Source organism: Mirounga angustirostris, unplaced genomic scaffold, assembly GCF_029215605.1.
Source record: "Mirounga angustirostris isolate CCGP_5_RB_7025 unplaced genomic scaffold, mMirAng1.0.hap1 SCAF_6, whole genome shotgun sequence".
Lineage (NCBI taxonomy): Eukaryota > Metazoa > Chordata > Mammalia > Carnivora > Phocidae > Mirounga > Mirounga angustirostris.
Genome location: NW_026991714.1, coordinates 56,710,506 through 56,735,746, shown reverse-complemented (window position 1 = coordinate 56,735,746; position 25,241 = coordinate 56,710,506). Strand labels below are relative to the sequence as shown.

The 25,241-nt window shown below is 42.4% G+C and overlaps 2 protein-coding genes across 4 annotated transcripts in view; both read right to left on the bottom strand.

Annotated features, from left to right (window-relative positions):
* The window catches only part of CCDC181 (coiled-coil domain containing 181), a 75,429-nt gene extending 67,095 nt beyond the window's left edge, over positions 1-8,334 (bottom strand). Inside the window, exon 1 of the mRNA XM_064594355.1 lies at positions 8,199-8,334. The gene's annotated coding sequence lies outside the window, so the exon portion shown is untranslated. The remainder of the gene's footprint in view (positions 1-8,198) is intronic.
* SLC19A2 (solute carrier family 19 member 2) lies at positions 3,756-24,698 on the bottom strand. Of its 3 annotated transcripts, XM_064594361.1 has the most exons (7): positions 24,278-24,307; positions 19,157-19,231; positions 17,010-17,597; positions 10,008-10,230; positions 8,701-8,893; positions 8,199-8,340; positions 3,756-5,979 (listed from the first exon to the last, which is right to left on the bottom strand). In XM_064594361.1, exons 2-7 carry the CDS (start codon positions 19,160-19,162, stop codon positions 5,851-5,853), a joined length of 1,281 nt encoding a protein of 426 aa, XP_064450431.1. In that variant the 5' UTR covers positions 19,163-19,231; positions 24,278-24,307; the 3' UTR covers positions 3,756-5,850. The 3 variants fall into 3 exon arrangements, with proteins under 3 accessions (XP_064450431.1, XP_045733461.1, XP_064450430.1); XM_045877505.3 differs by lacking the exon at positions 19,157-19,231 and having other exon boundaries at positions 24,278-24,698; XM_064594360.1 differs by lacking the exons at positions 3,756-5,979; positions 19,157-19,231 and adding an exon at positions 5,986-6,973 and having other exon boundaries at positions 24,278-24,698.
* Positions 24,699-25,241: the final 543 nt, after the last annotated feature.

Below are 25,241 nucleotides of genomic sequence, written 5' to 3'. Positions count from 1 at the left end.
AGTTGGAGATCAGAACGGATCTTTAAGCAGACTTGGATAATTTCCCACTACGGACACAGTCTCTGGCCCATGGCCTCTTTATCAGTCAAGCACAAGACAGGGGCAAGAATTTCTAGGAAGCTGTTTCTGTCCCAGGGCTGTCTGTAAGTACTGATCTAGAGTTCAAGCTCCACTCTTGTCAACACTTCCAGGAACACTGCAGGTAGGTCCTCCAGGATTTTTGGCATCCTGAAGGGAATAATGATCAAGTCACGCAGTTTGCTATTTAAAAAAGGAGGGGAGGGATTCTGAGTAGGAGAAAATGGAACTATATCAAACATGAGCATGTCCAGGGGTTTTAAAATTTTAAGCATTAGTTTTGGCTAACATTTCAGCATTTGGGGCGGGAGTTTGCATTTTCTTAACTGCGATTCTTCTGGAGTGTAAGACTTTCCTTTGGAAAAAGCTATTGCCCCCTTATTGTTAAAAAGGCGCTTTAAGACGTTTTTTAAACGTCCTAGACAGCAGTGGACGCCCTTCACAGCATATAACCTTCACCGAGGGTTTCCCTCACACTGGGGTTGCGTGTGGTTTTGGAACATCAGTTTCAAAAAAACGGTCACCTGCAGCACACCGCCCCGTCTCCCAAAGCCCCACTCCCGTCCCCAGGCGCTGGAGCGGCGGGAACGGCGGGGGTGGGGGTGGGGCAGGCACAACCGCCGGCCCGGGCACGGGCCTGCTGCACTGCGCAGGCGCGGTGCCGGGTTGGGGGCGGGGCGGAGCCTAGTAGCTGCACGCTCTTCCTACTGAAGGTCCCCGGGTCAGCTTCCGATCCGGAGACTCCGCGCCCTAAGGGAGGCCAGGAGATCGGGCTTCTGGTTTTCGGCAGCTCTGCCTCGCCCTGCACCCACAACTTGTCCCCAGGGCTCCTCACTCTCCTACACTCAGCCGGTCTAGGACGGCCCCTCACTGTATCCATCCGGCAGCTGCTGGTGCCCTGCCGGCATTCTTCCTCTCCTGAGCCCCGATTCCTGCTCCTCTTGTCACTGAGGTCTCACTCCTGCAGACTTGATGGGGGTACATGGGCGAAGTGACCCATCAATTTGCCATGTAGGGTGGGATTGAGAATCCCAAAGCGACTTCTCCACTTTACAGATGCGTGACTTTGGGTGGTTATTTACACTTTTTAAACCACCTTTGAAATATGGACACACATTTTAAAATGTTAATTTTCTTCTAGGGCCACAAGTCAAAAAGGCCTTCCTCACCTACACCTAGCCAACTGAAATGGCCATTGGACTTAAAATTTTAGGTGGTTAAGTTCCCATAAAATTCATCCTATACTCTGCTGCCAGATTACATATCTTGAATATAAGCTTGTTACCCCCACTTCCAATTAATAAACATTAGGAAAAAATGACTCCAAACTGTCTTTCCAAACTTTGTCACTACCCTTCTCCTCTGATGGTACACATTTGGGTCTTCATAATGTTATTTATGCCTCTTTCTCCACTAGTTTCCCTTTCTAAATTTCTGTTAAAATCCTACGATCCTGCATAGCCAACTCAAATGCCATCTCCTTCAGGGAGCCACTTAGGATTTTCCCAATGTCCTTGTTCTCTTCGAGACAAGACTTTTTAATTCTACTGGAAAATGGTTAATGGTACCTGACACTATCTTGTAATACAGTTGGGCATCTATGTTATCCTTTCTACTTATCACCCATTTTTAAATTCCTTGAGAGCAGGAATTATGACTTTTTCTTTTTTTTTTTAAAGATTTTATTTATTTATGAGAGAGAGAAAGAAAGCACAAGGGGGGGGGGCGGCAGGCAGAGGGAGAAGCAGGCTCCCCACGGAGCAGAGAATCCGTAGGACTCGATCCCAGGCCCCTGAGGTCATGACCTGAGCTGAAGGCAGACGCTTAACCGACTGGGCCACCCAGGCGCCCCTACGTTCTTTCATTTCTTCACAACAATCCTGTCAGGTCAGTGTTACCTCCACTAAGCGATGAGGAAGCTGAAGTGCAAGAGTGACTTCCCCACGTAGCAGAGCTTCGAATGGCAAACCTCGCATTTTGAACTCTCTTCCACCCTATCAGCGTTAGTTATTGAAAAAATAATTAGTACTACTACAAGATCCTTTTCCAGAATCAAAGGAGATGATGTTCACAAATGCCTTTTCCAAACTAGAACATGTTACTACTCAAGGGTAAGGTATTAATTACAAGGAGGACGTCATAATAAGTAGAACAAATAGGTATCCAATCTCTATCATTTAGAGCACAAAGCCTTGAATAAACTGTCCCATGGCATGGAGGTCATCGATAGGCATTTTAATCTTAACATTTCATGTGGATGTACTTTTAAAAAAAAGTAACGGCAGCGGTGCCTGGGTGGTGCAGTTGGCTGAGGGCCACACTCTTGGTTTTGGCTCAGGTCGTGATCTCAGGGTCCCGGGATCAAGCCCTGAATCATGCTCCCTGCTCAGCGGGGAGTCTGCTTGTCTCCCTCTCTCTCTGCCCCACCCCCCACTCGATCTCTCTAAAATAAATAAATAAATAAATCTTTAAAAAAGTAATGACAGGGGGCACCTGGGTGGCTCAGATGGTTAAGCATCTGCCTTCGGCTCAGGTCATGATCCTAGGGTCTTGGGATCGAGCCCCGCATTGGGCTCCCTGCTCAGCAGGGAGCCTGCTTCTCCCTCTCCTTCTGTTGCTCTCCTTGCTTGTGCTCTCTTGCTCTGTCAAATAAATTAATAAAATCTTAAAAAAAAAAAAAGTAATGACAGAGTGCCTGCATGGCTCAGTCAGTTGGGGGTCTGCCTTCAGTTCAGGTCATGATCCCAGGGACCCTGGGTTTGGGCTCGCACTGGGTCCCTGGTAGGCAGGGAGCCTGCTTCTCCCTCTCCCTCTGCCTACAGCTCACCTTGCTTGTGTTGGCACTCTCTCTCTCTGTCAAATAAATAAATAATTTTTTAAAAAAGTAATGACATTTAGCTATTTATACTGGAAGGTACTGAATCTGTTACATATCCTTTATGGAATTTAATATTCATACGGCACTAGGATGTGTTTTACAACAAAAGACAAAAATAAGACATGGTCCCTGCTCAGAAGGCTTACAATCTGAAAGGCATTAAGATACAGGGGATATAACTATAGGGACAGAAAACTTTAAAAGAATTTTTGGCATGAAAAATGAGTCTTTGGTGATAATGAAACAGGTTTTAGAATGGGATATTAAAGGGAAGGTACTCATTTGCATACTGTGAGAAACGAGTGATTTGGTTTCTGGGACATAATGAACAAGTGATTCTCAGCTGATGGCAAGAAGATGCCTCCTTGGATATTAGAATATTTTGGGCTAGAACAAAGATGCTATGAAGTTTCAAATCAAGATGGTACCTTGAGCCCTTGATTTGATTGAGTTTCCTTTATTTGTAAAATTCAGTTAACATTAAAGGGAATGTGGGTCTTTTTTGGTTTCTAAAAGGAAGAATGCTTTAAAAAGAGAGATGAGAGGTACCAAGATGAAGACCAAGAAAAATAAACAGTGCCGTGTAGTGCTAAAAATAACAGGGAAAACGACAGAAATAAAGGGGAAAAGTCAAAGGTAAGGATCACAAAGCAATGAGAAGAATTCACAGGATGACAAGGTTAAACAGGAAGGTCAGGTGAAGGAAGACTTATATGAAATTTGTCCTACGAGAAATTATTAAAAGGTTTAAATATGTAACCCAAAGCTCCTACTGAAGCAAAAAAATTTAAAATTGTGATTAAAAGGAAAAATATAATGTAAAATATTTATTTAATAAAAATAATTTTATAATCTATACAGAATTGAATAAAAAGTACAACAAATTACTTTCACTTCTTTGCAAAACTGTATACAGTACAACTTACAAACTGGGCTCAGCATTCTGTAAATATGGCCACACACCAGGATATGAACTTATTATTGTCTTAAATAAGTAAAGGCTCCAGTTGTGTATCACGAACTTTGAATTAAATTCCAGGGAAATATTGCTTTGGTAACAGGAAGATTTTGATTGTACCACAGTCCATTTTATTAAAAAACATTAAAATAAAATCCCTCGAACACCACTTTTCTACCTGTTTCTGAATAAACAATCCCCTACGTAGCAAAACAAAAGACACAATATAAAATTAGAGGCCGTCCTTTTATGACATCACTTCTCCTTCCCTTAGTGTTCTGCTCTTGCCTTGATCAGAAAGGAAAGTGAGTGGAAAATGGCCTATACTTATCCTCTTTCATTTACTTCTAGTGTTCCCACTTATACTAAATGAATATGCCAACTTTGGAATCTTGATATTATTATTCACACTACTTACCTGTGTTATTCTAAATAAGTTAACCTAGATATTTTTTTTCAAGATAAGGTAACAAAGTCGGCTTTAAAATGGTTTTCATGTCTCACATACACTAGCAGCCACTTGGTTGACTAATTACAGAATTCGATGCTTACATAATAACATTTTCCCAGTACCTTAGAAATGAAATCACTAGCAATTATTATTTTAAGCAGATATTCCAAGATGATCCACCCTTACAAAGGCAGATTTAACGTACGAAACGCAGGAATCAAGTCTATCCTAGTTCCTGTCCCACTGAAATAATTAAAAAGAGGCTCAGTTTGTGAAAAGGCCTTCTAATAATCCAACAAATCTAACTCCTAATGACATCTATATCTTGGATAAGAAGGACAAATAATATATAAGCTATAAATAGGGATGAAGATATTAAAAAAAAGACTTCCATTTTATTTTGGAAATAAAAGGAAACACGAATACAATATGGGCTAGTTGCATCTTTAGCTCATATATTAACTTTTCATCATAGAATTAAAAGTCCTTCATACTGAAGACTAAAAGACAGGCAAAACATACCTTGAGTGTTCTGATTAGGTCTCTTCATTTAGATTATTAGCAAGCCTCAAAACTTGCCTTATTTTCTAACTAAATGAGCTTCTCTGGGAAGCATATGAATAAAGCAGAAGTATATTTCTAAAGATAATCTACATAAATACAAAATTGTCAAGATGGAAACAGAACATTCATACAATGAATTTTTAAAAATAACTGAAAATTAGAAATGACACACATTCCTAATACAACAGAACACCAAACCAGAGCAAATATTGCCAGTGATAAGAACAACTTTCTTCTATAGAAACACAAATGCACATGAGGAACACAGAAATAAGAATTAAGTTGAACAGAGGCAGGTGCTGTTAGAACCTATTTCTCTTCTGACCTGTAATATCCCATGGCCCCTGGGAAGCCCTGGTCCCACCAGGCCAAGCCCCTGGCTGATCAGATACAGGGAAGTAACTTGACCTATGAAACACCATACTCACTTGCTATCAAGTATAAACGCCATGTGGGACACCTGGGTGGCTCAGTCGGTTAAGCGTCTGCCTTCGGCTCAGGTCATGATCCCAGGGTCCTGGGATCAAGTCCCACATTGGGCTCCTTGCTGAGCAAGAAGCCTGCTTCTCCCTCTGCCTGCCTCTGTCTCTCTCTCTGATAAATAAATAAAATCTTGAAAAAAAAAAAGTATAAACGCCATGTGGTGCTTGAGTGCTCTTATTACTTGGTTTTCAAAATCAAGTTCAAGCAGAACAAAGTAATCCTTAAAACAGCTTTCACAAATAATCCACGAGATAAACTTCACCTCTGGCTCCTCTAAACAGTATTGTTACTCTAGGAACACAGAGTATAGTCAGTTGGCTGCTTTGAAGCCTTAAAAAGCACATTCATAAATATACGTCTACATATTAAAACATTAAATACATCCAGGCACAGTTGCTGTGCAGTTTTTGCTATAAGCAGCAGCTTATCAGCCGTGTATTATGACGTAGATACTTGAGAACTCAATTCTGCATCTTCTTGCTTTCTACATTTCTTCATAATAGTAACTGTACCATTAGCCAGGAAAACCACAGCGATGAGTGCAAAATACCCAGCGTAGATCAGGAACTAAAGGGGATGGGGAAAGAAGTAATGTAGAGAATTATCAATTAGAAGATGAGATGTTTTATTTTATATATGTGAACATATCCTATAATTAAAGGTATATTCAGTTTCTCAGGAAGCCTTCACAAAACACTGTATGCTTATACAACCTGCCAGGTGCTGACAATAAAACGAGGTAGCACAGCCTGGTGGGACGAAAGCCTGACCGCCTCAGTGCGGCTCCTGACTCCATCCCTTACTAGCTGTGTGACCCTCACTGAGATACTTCATCTCTGAGCCTCGACTTCATTTACAAAATGGAACTCACAACACTCCCTACTTTACAGGGTTGCTTGGAAGTGATGAGATCATGTATATAAGTGTTTATTAACACACAATGCTAAGGCTGCTAATACTACTGGTTTTTTGTGTTTTTTTTTCTTATTTTTGTTGCTGTTATTGTTACAAATGAATCATGGTCTCTTGCCCCCAAGTTGGTAGGTTAAGTGTGACTAGCAGGCCAAATTCTGAAGATAAAGAACTTCTGTTCTTCCCCAGACGAGGGCAGTAGAAAGTCAACTATATTCCATTACGGGATTTCCTTTTACTCTTTTTTTTTTTTTTTTTTTAAAGATTTTATTTATTTATTTGAGACAGAGATAATGAGAGACAGAGAGCATGAGAGGGAGGAGGGTCAGAGGGAGAAGCAGACTCCCTGCCCAGCAGGGAGCCTGATGCGGGACTCGATCCCAGGACTCCAGGATCATGACCTGAGCCGAAGGCAGTCGCTTAACCAATTGAGCCACCCAGGCGCCCTCCTTTTACTCTTCATACGGATCTTCTCTAGGCTAATATTTGAATGTGACTATATAGTTTATCAGCATCTTCATCATGATCATCATCTTCTTAAAAGAACTTATGAAATAACTATCAGCTGGCTCATGAGTGCCATATGGGTGCCACTGTAAGTCTTCGAGCCAGGTTCTTCAAAATTTGGATACATTTTCCTATAGGAAACCTGTTGATTAATTATGGCAGTTAAGAGTTTCAGCAGAGCCTACACAATTCGAGAATTATTAATTTTCAAACCCACTATTTCTATAGCAGGATGATGATAAGCACTTAGTTTCTCTCCTACCCTCCGTTCCAAATCTAAGCACCTAACCCTTGAGAGGTCTTCTCAAGGTGTTCACTGCTGGTAGTAATTGGGGATCATACAGAAAGTAATAAGCTCCCACTCCTCTGCTCCCCCCGCCCACCTTTTTGAGGCAGTATAATCCAGTGAGGGATGATTAGGCTTTAGAATTAGAAGCTGGTTTAAATCCCAGCTTTGCCACATCATTACTGACCATGCAACCTTAAACAACACTTTACATTACGTAACATCTCTCAGACTCATTCTCTCGATGTCTAAGCCTGACAACAACCTTGCAAAACGCTATACAGAGTACCTGGCACACAGAAAGCACTCGGTGCCCATCAGCTACTATGATTATCATTTCTGTTAGATCTCTTTAGTAAAAACAAAGTTAATTACTGCTACCATGTTGGGCCTTTGTATAGTAAGAAAACTAATATCTAAGTATGGAGAGAGTCATCTAGGTTGGGATGGGGGTGCGGTAGGCACTTTTTGATTCAATTGCCCATTTTGCCAGAGTACAGAGCAAGCCCCACCTACGAACTCACAACGCACGAAGCATATACGACTGTACGCTTCCTGAATGAACACAAGTATCCACAATGTCACAGTGTGCAGCTGTCTCCTCGAGGGGTCACTTGTTAAGAATCTCCATGCTATTCAGCAGCAGCAAGTCACTACCCTGGTATTTGGGTGGGTGGTATTTTCGATAAAGAAGGGAGGAGACATACAGTACTGTGAGATGGAGCAGAGCATCTCCAACACGGGATACAGTGTTCCACGCACAGAATTAAAAATGGAAGGAAATACTGGACAAGGAAGCAGAAAAGCTCGGCCTGGAAGGAACCAACATTACTTCTTGGCTCTACTGGGCTGTTTAGTAATGTTCAGCTCAGAAATGTTCTAGGTCCCCATCAAAAAGATGATGGTCCCAACATCCTCCAGGGAGAAAAGAACTAAGGATGGCGGTTGACTAAAGGAAGGAGGGAACACTTCTACTTTTTATTTTATATCTGTCTACACTGTTCGAATTTGCTTTCATGAAGATCCACTCGGTCACCCTGATCGAGTGATAACATCTTGAGTGTCGAAACAGAAATCTTACCTGAGTGGTGATGTCTAAGCCAAGGCCACTGGAATCCACCACAATGAGGGTGAGCAGTGTCTGCAGGGCCAGAGCACTGAAGGTGTTCACACCAAACACCAGGGCATAGCGCTCCATGCTGAGGTTAGCAGCTATCTGAAAACTTAAAACAATCCACAAAAGAATGAATAGATAAGAATCACTGCCAAGGTGGTTAAGATTTCTACTTCAGTTGTGAAGAGTAGCCCCTTCTTTCTATTGTCACTTCCCTTGCCAACCAGGTGAAAAGCATGTTGTTGCTAAGCGGTGTAAAGCTCATGCAAACTTCCGAACAGCATAGGAATATACGAACAAGGAAATAAATGAGCCTTACCTACGTGCTTCCTCAGGAGAAAAACATATAATACAACGCTTCCTCCTGTTTGCCTCTTTTAACTAGAAATTTCAATTGGTTTGTAAAGAAACCAAAAAAGTTTATCCTGTCACAACTTTTCCGAATGCTTCTTTGACTCAAAATACATACGTTGCTATAGTGATGAGCAACATGTAGATGATTCTGAAGACCACATAGGATGTGTAGCACACCCAGATGTTACACACAGTATCCATGATATACACGGAGGCAGCAATCAGCAGGGAAAACAGAGACAGCGTCATCTCCCCCCACGTCGACCAGGATATTTTTATGTAACCCACTGCAAACACGGCAACAGCACCTACAAAACAAGACAGAGAAAACCGATCCAGTTACTTTGCTAAACAAGTGCTCTTTTAATGAATTAAAAATTCAACTTAGATTATTAAATTTTTAAAACCCTGCAACTTATAAATAGGGTAGCTCAAGATTAGGGAGTACCTGGAAAGTCAGGTAGAGAATTTTGGACTTGATGGAATAAATAACATGGAGCCACACTGAGAGACAAGGAGAGACTGAATGAGAGCAACTGATAATGAGATGGAAAAGGAGGACACAGACCCAGGGATGCTGCTGAGGAAAAGCCACTGAGGCTGGCGCAAGGCAGGAGTCAAAAACAGCCACTGCTTCCAGCTCAACAATGTGGCTGGAGGGATCACCCCCTCTCCTAACTGAGGAGCTGTTTAGAACATGGCAAAAGGGCATCTCTGCTCTTTGGTAACATGACGAGGCTGATAATGATAGCTAAAATGTGCAGAGTGCTTTCTAAGTGCCAGACACAGTTCTAAGTGTTTATAGACATCATGGGATCTCTTCTAAAAATCTTAAGAAGTAGGTCAACAAATTAGAAAGGGGCGATAGAATACAATGGTCAAGGACACAGGCTCTGAGTTCAAATCCTGACTTTACTACTTACCATCTATCTGATCTTGGGCAGGTTATCAACCTATCCGTCCGTGTTTCCTTAACTGTAAAATACGGATAGCAACTGTACGTGTCTCAGGCATTTTGTGGGGACTGAGTTAATACACGTAAGTCCTTAGAATAGCACTTACTGCATATTAACACTCAACATATAGTAGCCATTGCTATAAACTACTGTATATTGCCATTCAAAGTTTCACATCAAGTGGCAAAAGCACCTTATAAATACAGAGATAATGGAAACCTGAATAAGAAGACAATTTTGAAAATCATTTACATTAAGGCTTCCCTAAAGGACATAAAGAATTCAAGTTTGTTAATCATGCTCATCCACGACTTGAGCGCTGCTAAATTTCTTCCTAAATTACAAAATCAGAACTCAAAATAAAGAAACCATTCCTTGGGGTCACTTCAAATTTAGGAGGGGAGGGGAAATCTGATTAATGTTGACTAAACCACCAGAGGGAGAACCACCGCCCCACCCTGCTTACCCAGGAGGGTGGACACGGCCTCCACACCACCATTGTAGACAGCATCATTGCGAGAGGGCATCACCTTCTCCCACAGGCCCTGTGTGTAGTTCACCACCTGGAAATAGCCACAGGTGGAGAGGGCCCACCACACAGACCAGCAGAGCAGAGGGCGAGAGGAGTAGCACATCAAGAAGTCATTCCACAGGACCTTCAGCACAAGGAGACGGTCTGGCTTGGGTTCCTACAGAGGAAAAGGGGAAGAAAGCTCAAATACTAGGAAGGCAACCACAGAAAACAACTGTTAGAGACTTCATGTTCTATTTGACACACATTTTTCTTTGTCCTTGTGAACTGCTTATTTATTTTTATGCATACAAACGGCATGGAGGCATACTCCATTTTATTGTGCTTCCCTTTACTGCACTTTGCAAATATGTGTTTTTAACTAATGGAAGGTTTATGGCAACTCTGTGTCGAGCAAGTCTATCAAGCCAGGTTTCCCACGGTGTTTGTCACATTGTCTTTCTGTCACATTTTGATAATTCTCACAATATTTCAAACTTTTTCATTATTGTATTTTTTATAGTGATCTGTGATCAGTGGTCTCTGATGTTACTACTGTAATTGTTTTGGGGTGCCATGAACAGTACCCACATAAGACGGCCAACTTAATCAGTAAATGTGTGTGTTCTGTCTGCCCTACCAACTGGCCATTCTCCCTCTATTTCCCTCTTTTCAGGCCTCCCTATTCCCTGAGGCACAGCAACATTGAGATTAGGCCAATTAATAACCCTAAAATGGCCTCTAACAGTACCTTCTGCTATGCTTTTGTTCTATTTCCTTTGCCTAGAATGTTCTTCACTATTCTATTCAAATCTTATCTGACTCCCAAAGTCTATCTCAAACACCAGGTCTTGCAGGGCATGAGAACCTCCAGATGTGAACACAGGTAGGTATAGTTGGTATAGTTGGGTGTTTGCAAGGCCAAGTTACAATACCATGCATTTCTCAGCCCTGCTGTGCACAGAGGGGGACTAGTTTGTAGCCAAAACAACAGCTAGGATAGAAAAATTTCCGAGCGTAAGTTTGCTTCTTTTATTAAGTGCTTCTGAAGGACACAATCCCAATACTAACTCTTGCTACAAACAACAAACATTTTCATGACGAAAAGGAGACTATCATTATCTCCTGAGCTGTTGATATTCCATTATCCGAAACACAGTAAAAACATACAGAGTGAGACTTAAGTGATGGTAACAATGTACATTTGGTTTCAAGAAAAAAAGACAAAACAAAATATGGATCAGGGAAGAATTGGTACTATTGAGACAGGTTTGCAATTTAACAACAGTGAAGTTCTTCCAAACATAAAATGCTTCTAGGACACTCTCTCTCCTGCTCCGGCCTGTTGTACACTTACTCTGCTCCCAGATCAGTCATTCTTGCCTTGGCCTGGTATCTCACCGAGCCCTCATTCCTAAACTAGAAAGTAGGGCATTAACCACCGGTTAAGAGTTGACCTGTCTGGGGCGCCTGGGTGGCTCAGTCAAGCATCTGCCTTCGGCTCAGGTCATGATCCCGGGGTCCTGGGATTGAGCCCCGCATCAGGCTCCCTGCTCTGCGGGAAGCCTGCTTCTCCCTGTCCCACTCCCCCTGCTTGTGTTCCCTCTCTTGTTATCTCTGTCAAATAAATAAATAAAAATCTTGCAAAAAAAAAAAAAGAGTTGACCTGTCTTTGGCTACTGTTTTGGGGAGAGTACACTTATCTGAAGTTCAAGGGCACTAAGCTATAACAGGGAAGGGCACAACCATGTATGGCTACACACTCTCTCCCCTCATCCCAACTCAGACACATCCATTGGCCGGGGTGTGACTGGAGATATCCAGAGGGAATGGTTTGTGACAAGGAAAAGGCAGACTATGTCCTTCATGTGAGTCTCTATACAATTCTGGCTTTGTGCTTGGGGCCAGCCTGGAGGGAAAGGGGGCCCACTGTCCCAACACAGACCTCCCACCAGTTACTGTCACCATTTCATTTCTTTAGATTCTGAAAGCTATTTTAACATGAAAAGACATAGGAAGATAAGTATCACATACCATGGAGCAAAAAACCCCATGCAGTTATGAAACTCCATGTAGACTATAATTTCATGTACTATAAAATGTATACTTATGAATACATACTTATGTATATATGAAAAGAGATGTTTAGGAAGGTCACTAAACTATTAATAGTTTATTAATACAATCTACTATTGTGGTGCTAGCAGATCAGATGATTCTGACTTTTTATGTAGTTTTCTTTTACTGTTTAATTAAAAAATGAAGTATAAATCTTTTTATAAAATCAGATTTTTTCCTATTAAGATGATATATTTATTACCTATATATTTTATCTATAGTGACTCTTGAAATTAAGTAAATAAAGGCCATTTTCTCCCTAAAATGCGAGGATAATCTCAGTGGAATGAGAACCAAGCAATGCTCCATAGATGCCTACTCACACCATCCCTAAACTCAACTCCTACTCATTTATCACAATGGGCATCTAGCTTCAGATTTCACTTTAAGAATGGGTTCTGACTCTATAAACAAAACAAAACAACAAAAACAACAACAAAAAACCTTGGAAGAATTATTTCTCTTCACCAAGGAACAGGAGTCTCTAATACAGTGGTTTCTGAAGTCAACTGGATCTGGGTTTGAATTTTGACCATGCTACTTTCTATGTGCCTTTGGGTGAGTTATCTGATGTAAGCTTCCATTCCCTCAACTGTACGAGGGGGACAGTGATACCTACATCACAGAGTTTTTATAAGGATTAAACGAGCTAATGAATCTAAGATTCTTAGCACAGTATCCAAGTACCCAGGTCAAAATAAATGGGAGCTGAGGCGATAATGATGATAAAGAACAGCAGGAGTATACCTGCCTACACGCAGATGGAAAAAATTTCTAAATCTTAGGCTTTTTACTATAAAATGGAAATTAATGTTTATTTCAACAGGCTTTTGGAAGAACTAAATGGGTGTTACTCAGTATGTAGCAAGTGCTCACTAAATGCTGATTTCCTTTGTACTCTATCATGACCCATTGATACAATCAACGAATATTTACGAGTGCCCATACTGCGTGGTTGGCGATAGATTCTGGGAATACAGCAGAAAAGTCCCTGCCCTCATTAAACTGACATTTTGGTAAGGGAGATAGACGATAAACACACACATGAGAGAGTTTACAGTAGGAATGATACTATGAAGAAAAGAAAGCAGGTAATGGGCTGGCAAGGGACCGTGGTAGAGAAAAGGAAGGACAATGAGAGTGTCGAAAGGCTTTCTGAAAAGCTCATGTTGATACCTGAGTGAAATATGGAACCAGCCATGAAAATCTGAATGAAGGGCAGTCCTGACTGAGAATCTTCGGGCTGAAGTTCCGAAGTGGGAATAAGTTTGATGTGTTTCAGCCAGGTCCATGTGGAGCAGAGCCGCGAAATAAGGCCAGATTGTAGGGGGTCTCAAGGCCACAATGCGAGTTCTGGATTTTCTTCTACATACCATAGGAAACTATGTGGGGGTGAGGGATAAGATAAGTAGGGTTTAATGCCTAAACTGAAGATTTAAGTCAAGGGCAGGTGACTGCAATTAAACCACTTCTATGATATTATGTGTTCCTAACTATACGGGTGACTGGACAGGAAAGGACAAGGTGTTCGTGTCATGCCTGGCAATCTGAAGAAAAATGTACCTTCAGATCAATCAGCTTGTAAAACTCAGTATTCTAGAGCTAAGGAAAGTTTAGTGATCATCTGGTTTAACATTCTACGTTTAAGAGTAGCCTCAGTTAAAGAATTAGTGGTAGAATTAGTACCGGATTCTAGTGACACCTTTCATAAAGTTCAGAAGACCAAGGGGAAACAATTCAAAGTGAAAGATTATTTGCAGCCTCACAATAACTATCTGCAGTGAAGGCACAAAGCTGTTCTTGATTACTCATGTCTAATGATAAAGATGATAACAGAAATGAATATATATTGATTACCTACTACAAATACTCACTTGAGACCCTTACATTGCCTCTAAATTTAACACTCGAAATAACCCTGTGAGGTAGACAGAAGAATGAGAAAGAAACTAAAGTCTCAAAGAATTAAGTAACTTGCCCAAGATCACCCTGTTGGTAAGTACTAGAATGCTGGTTTGATCTTCAAAATCCACTATGGTGTGCTGCTAGAAATTACAGTAAGTACAAAGTGGAAACATTAATGTTGCTACACTCAAACACACACATACACAAAGAATGCTTACTCATCGTAAAGGGTATCAGTCTACAAATAAAAGTATAGCTAACAGTTATTGTTTATTAAGTATTAATTGTGTGTCAGGCCCTGTGCTAAAGAAGTGGCTTAATTTCTATCATTTCTAATGGATGAGCAATTGAAAATAAACCAGGTCCAATTATAGGCCAAGCACAGAAGGAATCCCGTTTCCTATTTAGGAAAGAGAACACCTGGCCTTGCTGGGATGTCGACATACTCTGCCCCACAGCAATAGGCTCATTCTGAAAAGAACTCACAAATACTGTAAGGTAACTTGTGGACGGGGCTGTCACTTTGACTCCTACTTCATTTTCCCTTTCCATAAAGTCAAGATCAAACTACCCACCCACCTACCTACTCTTCTTTACTATATTTACCACAATTATGATTTACAGTTCGGTTATGGACTTTGTCAACTTAATATGGCATGGCGATCCCCAATATCCATATTGTGACTTCCTTCAAGCTTGTCAAGAGAAACAGCACTATTTTAGCCCTATACAGCTGCCAAGGATATGATGGAACTGACTTGCTTCTAACTTTTACCACACTGTAGCCAACATGATGGTTCTGACCATGTTGTCGCCCCAGTGAAAGGCTTTATGCAGCCAAAGTACAGATCAAAGTGGACCTCATATATGCTCTTTAATGATGTTACAGAGTCTATCAGCGCAATTCGGCACAAGCCACTAATCCCTGTTCCCAATCCTTCTCTCTAAAATGAGGTTGATGGCATCTGAAGTCCCTTGTAACTTTAAGATATTTTGACAGTCCTACAGCCTGTGGTTAGAATCACTTCAAACTCTAAAATTTCATAATTCTTCAGCATGTCAAGTACTGACATTTTGCATATGTATAAACAGCAAATGTCAAGCTGGTCTAAGACAGAGTTTTTAAATGGTCAGTTACAACTCATTAACAGATAATAAAATTAATGTAGTGGGCAGTGATCTGCATTGTAAAAAATGAAATGAATAAAACAAATAATATACGATATGTTAAATTTAAGTTAAAAAATTAAAACTAAAATAAAACTGCAAAGTTTTTACCAAATGAATTCATCAAACTATTGATAAAGTATTGTGCTGTAAAACCTCTGCTTCAGTTATATAGAAAATATATACACACCTACAAGTGGAACTTGTTCCTATGTAAGATGTGTTTCTTACCATGTTTTTTACTCATGTTCAAAATGGTTTAATATTTACTGGTCTATACAAATCTTTAGAAGTATGGCCAATGTTAATATTTAAAATATATATATAGATATTATGCATATGTATATACATATTAATTTTAGTAGTCATTTTAACACATTTGAAACAGAATTTTAAAAGGGTCCTTATTCTTTTTCTCTACTATATAAGATCAAATGATTATAACTCTTTCCCTCCTCCATCAACCCTTTGTTGACTTGCCAACATCACTTAACAAACTATGAAGGAATCAGCATTGCATTCCTACTTAATCCTGGGAATTTGATTGATGCTGCTACAGGTGCCCTAGTAATCAAAGTGAGTTTCATGACCAGAGTCACCTAGGCTCAAGCTCTTTGGGATGATAATCTAAGTTTCAACTAGTAACCCACAAGTGAAGAGCGGGGGTAGGCGTCAGAGAGTAATTAGATGCCACATAGAAACAATTTGAGTTAACTCCAGGTGGGGAGCCGAAAACCACTCATGTGGGTCCTCTACTCTCATTCAGACTACCAGGCTTATAGAGCTCAGTTTTATGACTGACAGAGCCCACCAGCAGAGTGAGAATGTTAACAGGTTATTTCCAAACATGCCCCATGAAAGCGAAGACTAATTCAGTATGGTTGGAATGAACCTTGCCCCTCACAGCTTATAACCTGTTGGAAAGATAAAAAGCTTTTATAGAGAAAGGTGAATGATTGGGGGAAGCAATTAATCTTCCTGGCTAGCCAGAACATATGGATGGATTATTCTTTTTTTTTTTTTTTAAAGATTTTATTTATTTATTTGACAGAGAAAGACACAGCGAGAGAGGGAACACAAAGGGGGAGTGGGAGAGGGAGAAGCAGACTCCCTGCCAAGCAGGGAGCCCGATGCGGGACTCGATCCAGGGACTCCAGGATCATGACCTGAGCCGAAGGCAGTCGCCCAACCAACTGAGCCACCCAGGCGCCCTGGATGGATTATTCTAATGCCATACCTAAGAGACAATTTCATAGTCACACTTTTAATATGTATTCCATCATCATCTTAAATTTTCCTCTTGTGATTATCTTCCTCTGTATTATTCATTACTATCCCACTGTGGGGAAGTGTCAATTGAAAATATAGATATCACTTCCAGCACAGAAGAGGAAGTTAAGTTTCTAACCTTAAATACTTCGGGTTTCAATTCAGAAAACTAGAAGTAGATATTCATCATTTATTGGAATCATTTCATCTATTCATTTAGCAATATTTTCTGGGTGCTTTCTTTATATACCAAGTACTGGGCATCTCTGTCACAAGAAATACAATGTTGTGTAGTCTGACTCTGGAGATCATTCACTCCAAATATATTTGTCATCCCTTATATAAATCAGCCTTACCTTTAATCAATGAATGAACCAATGGACCAACTCCGGATAAAAACCTGAACAGATGAGTACAAGGTCTAGAAAGAGGGGGTGTGTTCTGCCTGTTTTGTCACCACTGCTCTAGCAACCATAAGACATTTAAGGCTAAACTTACCAGCTCCTCCTTATTTAGAGGGATTTTTGACTCAATGTCCTCCCACCCAGGAAGGTGGTTAGAAGCTGAGGTGTTGGTTACAATGCCGCCATTTTGTGCCTTGATGCCATTCATTCTCTGGCAAGTGGAAGGAACATGGTGAAAGAAAAGGCTCTTCTGTGGCATAGGCAGAAACCAGGCCACAGCAAAAGCCACAGAAACACAGGTAAGAGAGATGACATTCAGACTGAACAGGGACCAGCCTGCCACGGAGACGAGGATTTGCCCCAGGACAGAGCCCACAGTAAAGCCCACCAAGGTGGCACTCCGACAGTAACTTGTGACTTTCTGGTACATGTTGAGGTCTACCACGCTGTAGATATAGGAGTAATAGGCAATTTCAGTGGCTGTGGCAATGCCATAGAAGAATTCTAAGAACTGAATGGCCAGCAGTCCTTGGGCGTAGAGCAGCATGAACCATGTAACAATAAGGCTGAGTCCCTGCAGCAGAACGACAGGCTTATAACGGAGGTAGTCTGTGGCAAGGAACACAGGGAACAGCAGCACCAGGTAAGAGTAAGTCCATACTGGATAAATTTCATTTAAGACCTAAAAGAAAAAGAAATTTAAAACCCATTAGTGGTATCAACAGACCTGGAATATTCATAACAATTTATTCTTATAAAACAACCTACCAATACCTCTAATAAATCATCCTTATCAACCAAAGAGATCTCAACAACAATTCTGATAATTGTTTGGCATATACTTTCCCATTTTCACCCCATCATCTTTTTCTGAAAATCCTCCCCCTTCATTAAGGCCTAGCTGGAAGCCGTCCTCGTCCTGGCAGACTTTGCTGAGCTGACAGTGTTCGTGGAGCAACCCTCGGAGCTCCCCTGACCTTTGTGTGTGCCCGTCCCCCCAGGTCCCATGCAGCACTGCTTCCTAACCGAGGTTGCACATCTCCCACGGAGCTTTAAAAAATGCGGATGCCTAGCCAACAATCTCCCAGGAGACTTTTGTCCAAGCCAGAGCTGAGGACCACTGCCTCAGAGGGCAGACTCCTGAGGGCTGACTCACCGTCCAACGCTGACCTGCACAGCCTAGCAACCAGCAAGCTGTGTGCAGGGTACTTGGCTCAATAACTGTTTTGGAAACAGGTTTAAGTGTTTGGGAATCATCATCGATTCTCCCTTCTAGCCACAGAATAGGGAGCCTTGATCCTACCGTCTGATTAGGTTTCTCTGATTTTAAGTTTTATTGCTTGCGGGGAACAGATAAAGAGGATAGTTCTGTCCTAGTCTTGACAGAATAATTATCTGTGGATGATAGGATTATAGGCAACTTTGATGTCCTTCTTTTTGCTTGTCTATAATATGAAAAGGATAGAAGTTTTTGTTTTTAATGGATTTTTAAAATTGGAAGAAAGTAGAAATAATCTCTGAAATAAGCTCTCCGCCATACAGACCCCACAGGGATTTCACCCCCAACATTCGATGTGTGATTATCGACAAGTTCCTTTTAGGTTTCGTCTCCATTACCAATAAAAGAAGCATAAACCCTACACCACAGGGTTGCTTGTTGCAAGGATTAAATGAGAGGATACAGGCAAATCACTCCCTCATTGTATGTATTTAGAGGTCAAGACTTGAGGACTGAAGCTGAAACAGACCCTCTGGGACAATATGAATGAAGTAATTCAACTGACCTGCCATCTCCATTGTTCCAGTATCAATCACAATAGGAGACCCTCTCCTCTTTTATACCTACCATGTCTGGCAAGGTCCTGGGGATGTATATAAGTTGGTTTTTTAAATGATCATTTCAAAGTCTAAATCAGTGGCCCTGATTTTTAAGTGCTTTCTGAAAGGCAGTCTTGGTAACAGGCTAAATAATTGGCCACGGAGCGTCTAATCCTAGACTCTGACAATCTAAGGCCAAGGGCAACTTTCTTTTTAACTCTCATGTATGCTTCAGTTCACCCAAATGTAAAATGGGCTAACTGTGTTCAGGGTTTAGAGGAACAATAAAGTAAACAGTTATTGTAAAATCTTTTGCTAGTGCAGAGCACAACTACAAAAGCAAAACATAATCTGAAATATATTCCAGACTTGATTCCTTTTTTGATTGGCCAGATATCAAAAGTAATGGTCTAACAGTCTCACCTTCATAATTTTAGCCTAATTTGTATTCGCATAAATCATTTAGCAATCTCCACTCGATCAGGAAATTTCTTGCACCTGAATATGGGTATGAAAAGAATAATCGTGACCTGTAGAAATGACTGTTATTTCAAAAGTGTGTAAATTTTAGCGACTGAGGAACAAAGTGCACTTGGCTGGCACCACCACAGCCTACGACACCTCAGCAGAAAACCAAAGGGGACAGATTAACTTTGAGATAAAAGCTGTGACTTTTCACAGTGGTGTTCCATTCACGACACCCCACTCTTTTTTTGCCTCTGGTTTTATAGACAGTCTCCTCTAATTAAGTGTGAAACTGCCTCCTCTAACTCCACACGTTTATTCACCTTCACGTCTTCCCAACACAACAACACAAACCATTAGCTGCCATGCCTTTGCTTTACAAACACTCTCCATCACTTCCTTCCACACCCCACGTTCTCCTGTTCCCACCACACCCTTCAGGACTTCGACTTCTTCACTCCAGCAATATTGTCTGTACCTACGCATGTTCCATACCCTTCAATAACGGCTGTCCCAAAATGATTAACTGCTAGGTTTTCGTTATGGAAATCTCTTCCTTTTAATTATCAACTTAACGTGCTTATGAGTCTTATTCTACTCCTAACACAAAAGCACAATTAAGGTAACAAAGATGAGGAAAAGGAACCTGGGCAAACCTGCAATGCCAAGTAGGAATAAAATTAAAGGCGGGTTGAGGGGCAAGAGATGGGTTCTCTTTAACTCATTCTACATGAGAAACCTGACTTTTCTCCTATGAGAGAGATCAGCCCAAGATGAATGTCCCCCTCACAGTGTTATCAGCATTATAATAGCAAAGGTCTACTGAAGCACCACACACTATGCTAATTGCCTCACCTATCTTACTTAATTTAATCCAAACAATAACCCTAAGAGGTAGATGCTTTTATTACCGCTGTTTTACAAACTGAGGAAACTTGACCTTACAGAAAGGTTAAGTAAGCTACCCCAAGTTATCACAGCCAGCATTGGCAGAGGGAGGATCAGAACCTTGATATTCTGAATCCACCACACTAAAATGCCTCATTTCTTCAATCAGAAAACTGTTGCTGATCATCTACTATGTTCCGGGGCTACTTCTAATGCCGGCAGCAGCTTTTTCAACCTATATTAAGGTGCTTTTATAGGGCATTCACGAAGATTAAGACCACACATTCTCCAGAGCTCAGCCACTGGGTCTCCAAAAGATCCTTTCTTTTTCAATGCTACCACGGACAAACTGTTACACCAAAAAAATGTTTCTTCAATAGATACTTTTAATCCTGAAGGGAAACTTCCCACATGCAAAAATGTACAAATTACAGACTCTTATTGTCCATACCCTGGACAATACCTGCTTATCTGAGGTAAAATCTGCCATGTGAGCAAAGGGAATTGATTTTATCGTAAGGTGCCTTTCACCATTCTTTGGATCAGAACTTGTTTGTGCTTTTTTCTGAGATACAGAAAGTCAGGAGAAAACATGTTCATTTTAAGCTCTAATTCGGATTTAGACTTTATTTTAGAATCCAGTTTCAATTAAACAACTAGTTAATAAACTCTTATTTGCACAATATTTTAAGCTGTGTGGATTACAAAAAATAAAATAAAATAAAACAAATCCTCAGTTCTTCAGGAGTTCTGAACCTAATGAGCAATATATATTCGTACGTTATTGATAAGAGAGACAGGAAATATGGGGTTACTTCTTTGAGGTGGACCTTGAAGGAGAAGAAAGTTAGAGGCTAACAAACATATGCACAGATGGGTACAGGAAGCTTATTCCAAGCAGAGACCACACTTTGAGTACAGACTGGTAGAGGAGAGACCGGATATGCTGGATTTATGACTAGAAGATTGATGTGGATGGCATGTGGGCATGTGGAAGATGCAAGGAGAGGAAAGATGTAGCAGGAGATAAGCCTGTTAAGGAAGGTAAGAACCAAATTCTGTAGGACTCTGAATATCAGACAGAATAGGTAGAAAGTTTTTTTTTTTTTTATCATCAAAGAAAGGTAGTGAATGTCTGTCAAATCACATGCTAAAAAAGATGAATAAAAAACTGCTGGAGACACAGAGCTCTCTTTTATTAAAAGTTTGGCTTCATCTATTAGAACACAGCCCATTTTTAACTTCTTTAAAACTTAGAAAGTGTGTGTGCCGGGGACGCCTAGGTGGCTCAGTTGGCTAAGCGTCTGCCTTTGGCTCAGGTCATGATAGGGTCCTGGGACCGAGCCCCACATTGGGCTCGCTGCTCAGCGGGAAGTCTGCTTCTCCCTCTACCTCTGCCCCTTCCCACCCCCCCACCCGCTTGTGCTCTCCCTCTCTCAAATAAGTAAATAAAATCTTAAACAAAACAAAACAAAACCTTAGAAACTGGTACCTGAAACAGGTAAACATTTTTCCTGAAATCTCAAAATCCTTTGAGCACGCAAAGATAGAGGAAATTCTGTCCTTCTTTTCCTTCTTCTGCCTTTGGACTTGGTTAACAATAGCTCCATTTAAGACGATCTAAGTTGGTCCTTCTAAAGTTTTATAAGTAAATACAAATCTCAACACAAACATCACTGACCATGACCTGACATTCACTTTGCCTAAAAATCATGTTAATATTTTTTATTAACTGTCCACTGGTGAAAGCAAGCATTAGGTCAGAAAGGAGAACAAGTTGTTCTATTTATTTCAGTTATTAGATATTTTAAAAACCCATGGTTCCGGAGAGGGTGAACAGAGCCATACTGTGCACGAACCACCAGTATCAGCCAAGGTCTAAGGTCCTCATAGACAAATGACCTCCTTTCTAGACCACCAGATTTCTTTTCAAACTCTGCCCTCACCTGCCTCCAATTTGCAATAACAGAAATTGTGCTATGTGTTTGTTACATAATCAGCAAATATTTATATTTACCAGGTCTAGCACCCTTGTTCTACTCCAGTGCCACTGAACGTATTGCACTCACCCTAGAAAGCTCTCTGATTAGACAGGGCACATGATGACACATGACATAACAACTCCTCTGCCCAGGGCATATGACAAAACAGATCAACTTTCAAATACCAATGTTGGGAGCATGTTTCCCCCCGTGTGCCCCTCTCTCAAGCAAGGTGCACACACTGTGCAGATCACATGGCAGTTCACATGAAACTTTCATTGTAAGCAGCTCAGGAAGTATCATTTCTGCTTCAGTGACTGCACTTCAGAGTCAGTGGCTGTCTCCAGAATCACTCTCTCATATTTACTGCAATAATTTTCTTCTTGCAAAATCATTCTGTTCACAATGTTAAAAAATGTAACCAGTGTTAAAATTCAAATAGGTAACGAGTAACGGTGACTGTGCTTTGCGGGGTGGTCCTTAAGACCGAGAAATAGAAGATCTAAAGTTGGGTAAAAGCCAATGATATTTGCTGGAGTAAGACAATATGAGAAATTCAAATGAAGCCCTCCATTTAGGATTCAACACTGACTTTCAATTCCCTGCTGTGTCCTTGAAAACGGAGCAGCAAAGCACCAACAAACTGGACTGTGAGTAATTATATCCTGCTCTGACCTGTTACGCAGGGATAGTGAGTTGCTACTCAAAGAGGTGATTACTAACCACAGGAAGAAGAGTAAAGTTTAAATGGGAGGGAAGGGAAGGGAGGAAAGGTAGGCATATGAAAAAACACCTATTCAGCGCCCACTCAGCTTTCACCCTTTGTAGTGTTCTAGAAAGGAATACCAGACCTCCGGTTTCACGCCTGTAGCTGAGAAGCAAAACTAACATCTGTGAACCAACAATTCACCATGCAAGAAAAACTATAATTAAGTGCCAATTATGTGATACCATCTCAGTATCTGCTTTTATCCCAGGAGGTAGGGCATGAGGGGGTACAGCAAGTCCTTGAACAAAGCCTCACCGAATTAATAATCAAAACAAATTAAGATGATGGATTTTTGTTTGTTGTTCTGTTCTGTCCTTATTTGAGTACATCCAACCTGTCGAAGGTAAACAAAGTAAGGTATGGGAAGAAAGAGGGAGCAGCGGGGAGAGGGAAGATTCTTTCAAAAAGCAGGGGTTAATTTGCAACGACGTGGATGGAAGTGGAGGGTATTATGTTGAGTGAAATAAGTCAAACAGAGAAAGACATGTATCATATGATCTCACTGATATGAGGAATTCTTAATCGCAGGAAACTGAGTGTTGTTGGAGTGGGGGGTGGGGTGGGAGGGATGGGGGGACTGGGTGATAGACACTGGGGAGGGTATGTGCTCTGGTAAGCGCTGTGAATTGTGCAAGACTGTTGAATCTCAGATCTGTACCTCTGAAACAAATAATGCAATATATGTTAAGAAAAAAAAAAAAAGAAGAAGAAGAAGAAGGTAGTGGGAGGGGAAGAATGAAGCGGTGGAAATCGGAGGGGTAGACGAACCATGAGAGACGATGGACTCTGAAAAACAAACAGGGTTCTAGAGGGGAGGGGGGTGGGAGGCTGGGTTAGCCTGGTGGTGGGTATTGAGGAGGGCACATTCTGCATGGAGCACTGGGTGTTGTGCACAAACAATGAATCATGGAACACTTCATCTAAAACTAATGTTGTAATGTAAGGGAATTAACATAAGAATAAAAAAATTAAAAAAAAAAAAAAGCAGGGGTTACTTAGCACCTGGTCCCCTACTTTCAGTCAACAAACATTTACTAACCCTTTCCCACGCCCAAAGTACGACTTGCCGTTTTCACTTTTTTCTCCAAATACCCCGCTGCGCCCCCTCCCGCCGCCCAGCCGGAACTGCTGGGCCAATCCGAGCACAGAGCAGAGCAGCAGCACCGGCACTCCGCCTGAAGCGCACGCGTGCCGGGGCTCCTGACGCGTGTTCCGAGCCCTTCACATTAGACTTGCCCCATACAGCCAACAGACGCCCGAAAACCTGCACAGAGTAGTGCAGCGCCAGCACCGAGCCGCCTTCCGACTGCGAAAAGGCAGAGCTCCCTGCCCAGAAAGCGTCCGGAGGCTCGAGCGCCCTTTTCACTCGCTCCTCTCCTGAACCGCCTCCCCAGCGCCCGCTCTCCGCCGGGCCAGCCGCCGGGCCGCCTCCGCGCCTACCTCCCTCTCCGTCAGGTTCTTGTCGGGCCCCAGCAAGTAGGGGGTCAGGAAGGGCTCGGACGGCCTGAGGCTGGCGAAGAAGCCGTAGGCGCACAGCAGCGCAGTGGGTAAGAACCAGCATTCGCGGGGCACGCGGGCTGTGCGCCGGAGCACGGTGGCAGCCGCCGCCGCCGCCGCCCGCCGGGACCCCGGGCCGGGCACATCCATTCGGGGTGCGGAGGGCGGGGACCCGGCCCGGCCCCCCTCCTCTCCCTCTCCTCCTCCGCCCGCCTCAGTGAGGCTCTAGCGCTGCGGCGGCGCGGAAACGTGGAATCGCGAGCGGCGCCCTCTCAGCGGAGCCAGGTCGCGCAGGGCTACCTGCCGCCTCCGCGCGCAGCCCTCCAGTTTTCCCGGCTGCGGACGCCTCGCGTGTTACCGCCCGAATGCGAGACCCCCCCCCAGGACCGCCCCCCCGCCACCGCCCCCGCGCGCGCAGCCAATCGCAGCGGACGCCTAGAATTTGGCTTCTCTCCCATTGGTCGCTGACTCAGAGGATGCGAATGGGCGCGGGCTGAGCGCGAGGCCGCTGACGTCCGCCGACCTGCAGGGCTTGGGCTGAAGACATGGAGGACTCCGGTTGCGGAGCCGCGTTTGTTGCGGCGGTGCGCGCCAGTCAGGCGGAGCGCCTTGCGCGCACGCTCGGGTCGGCCCGGTGTTCCTCCCCGAGGGCCTAGTCCCCGCCGAAAGGAATGCGCTGTTCCACATACTCACTCTCTCCCGCTCTTAGTCACCATCCCTCCGGAGTTTATTCAGACTACTCACGAGAGACTGGCGGAGCTGCCAAGGCTCGGGCAAGATTTAACCTTGGGTGGGGAATGCCAGACCTTTCCTCCCTCAGCTCTCGTGTCTTAAGTTGCATTCATCTGCCAATAAAAAGACACTAGAAGCCCAGGATCTAAGCACCCGGGGCGCTTACCAACAGAAG

Coding starts and splice junctions, on each gene's coding strand:
- SLC19A2 (XM_045877505.3), bottom strand. CDS start 24,484: ATGGATGTGCCCGGCCCGGGGTCCCGGCGGGCGGCGGCGGCGGCGGCT. Junction 17,598..24,277: donor AGAACCTGACGGAGAGGGAG/GTAGGCGCGGAG, acceptor TTTTTCTTTTAG/GTCTTAAATGAAATTTATCC. Junction 5,980..8,198: donor GCTTAGACATCACCACTCAG/GTAAGATTTCTG, acceptor CATCCCCTTTAG/TTCCTGATCTACGCTGGGTA.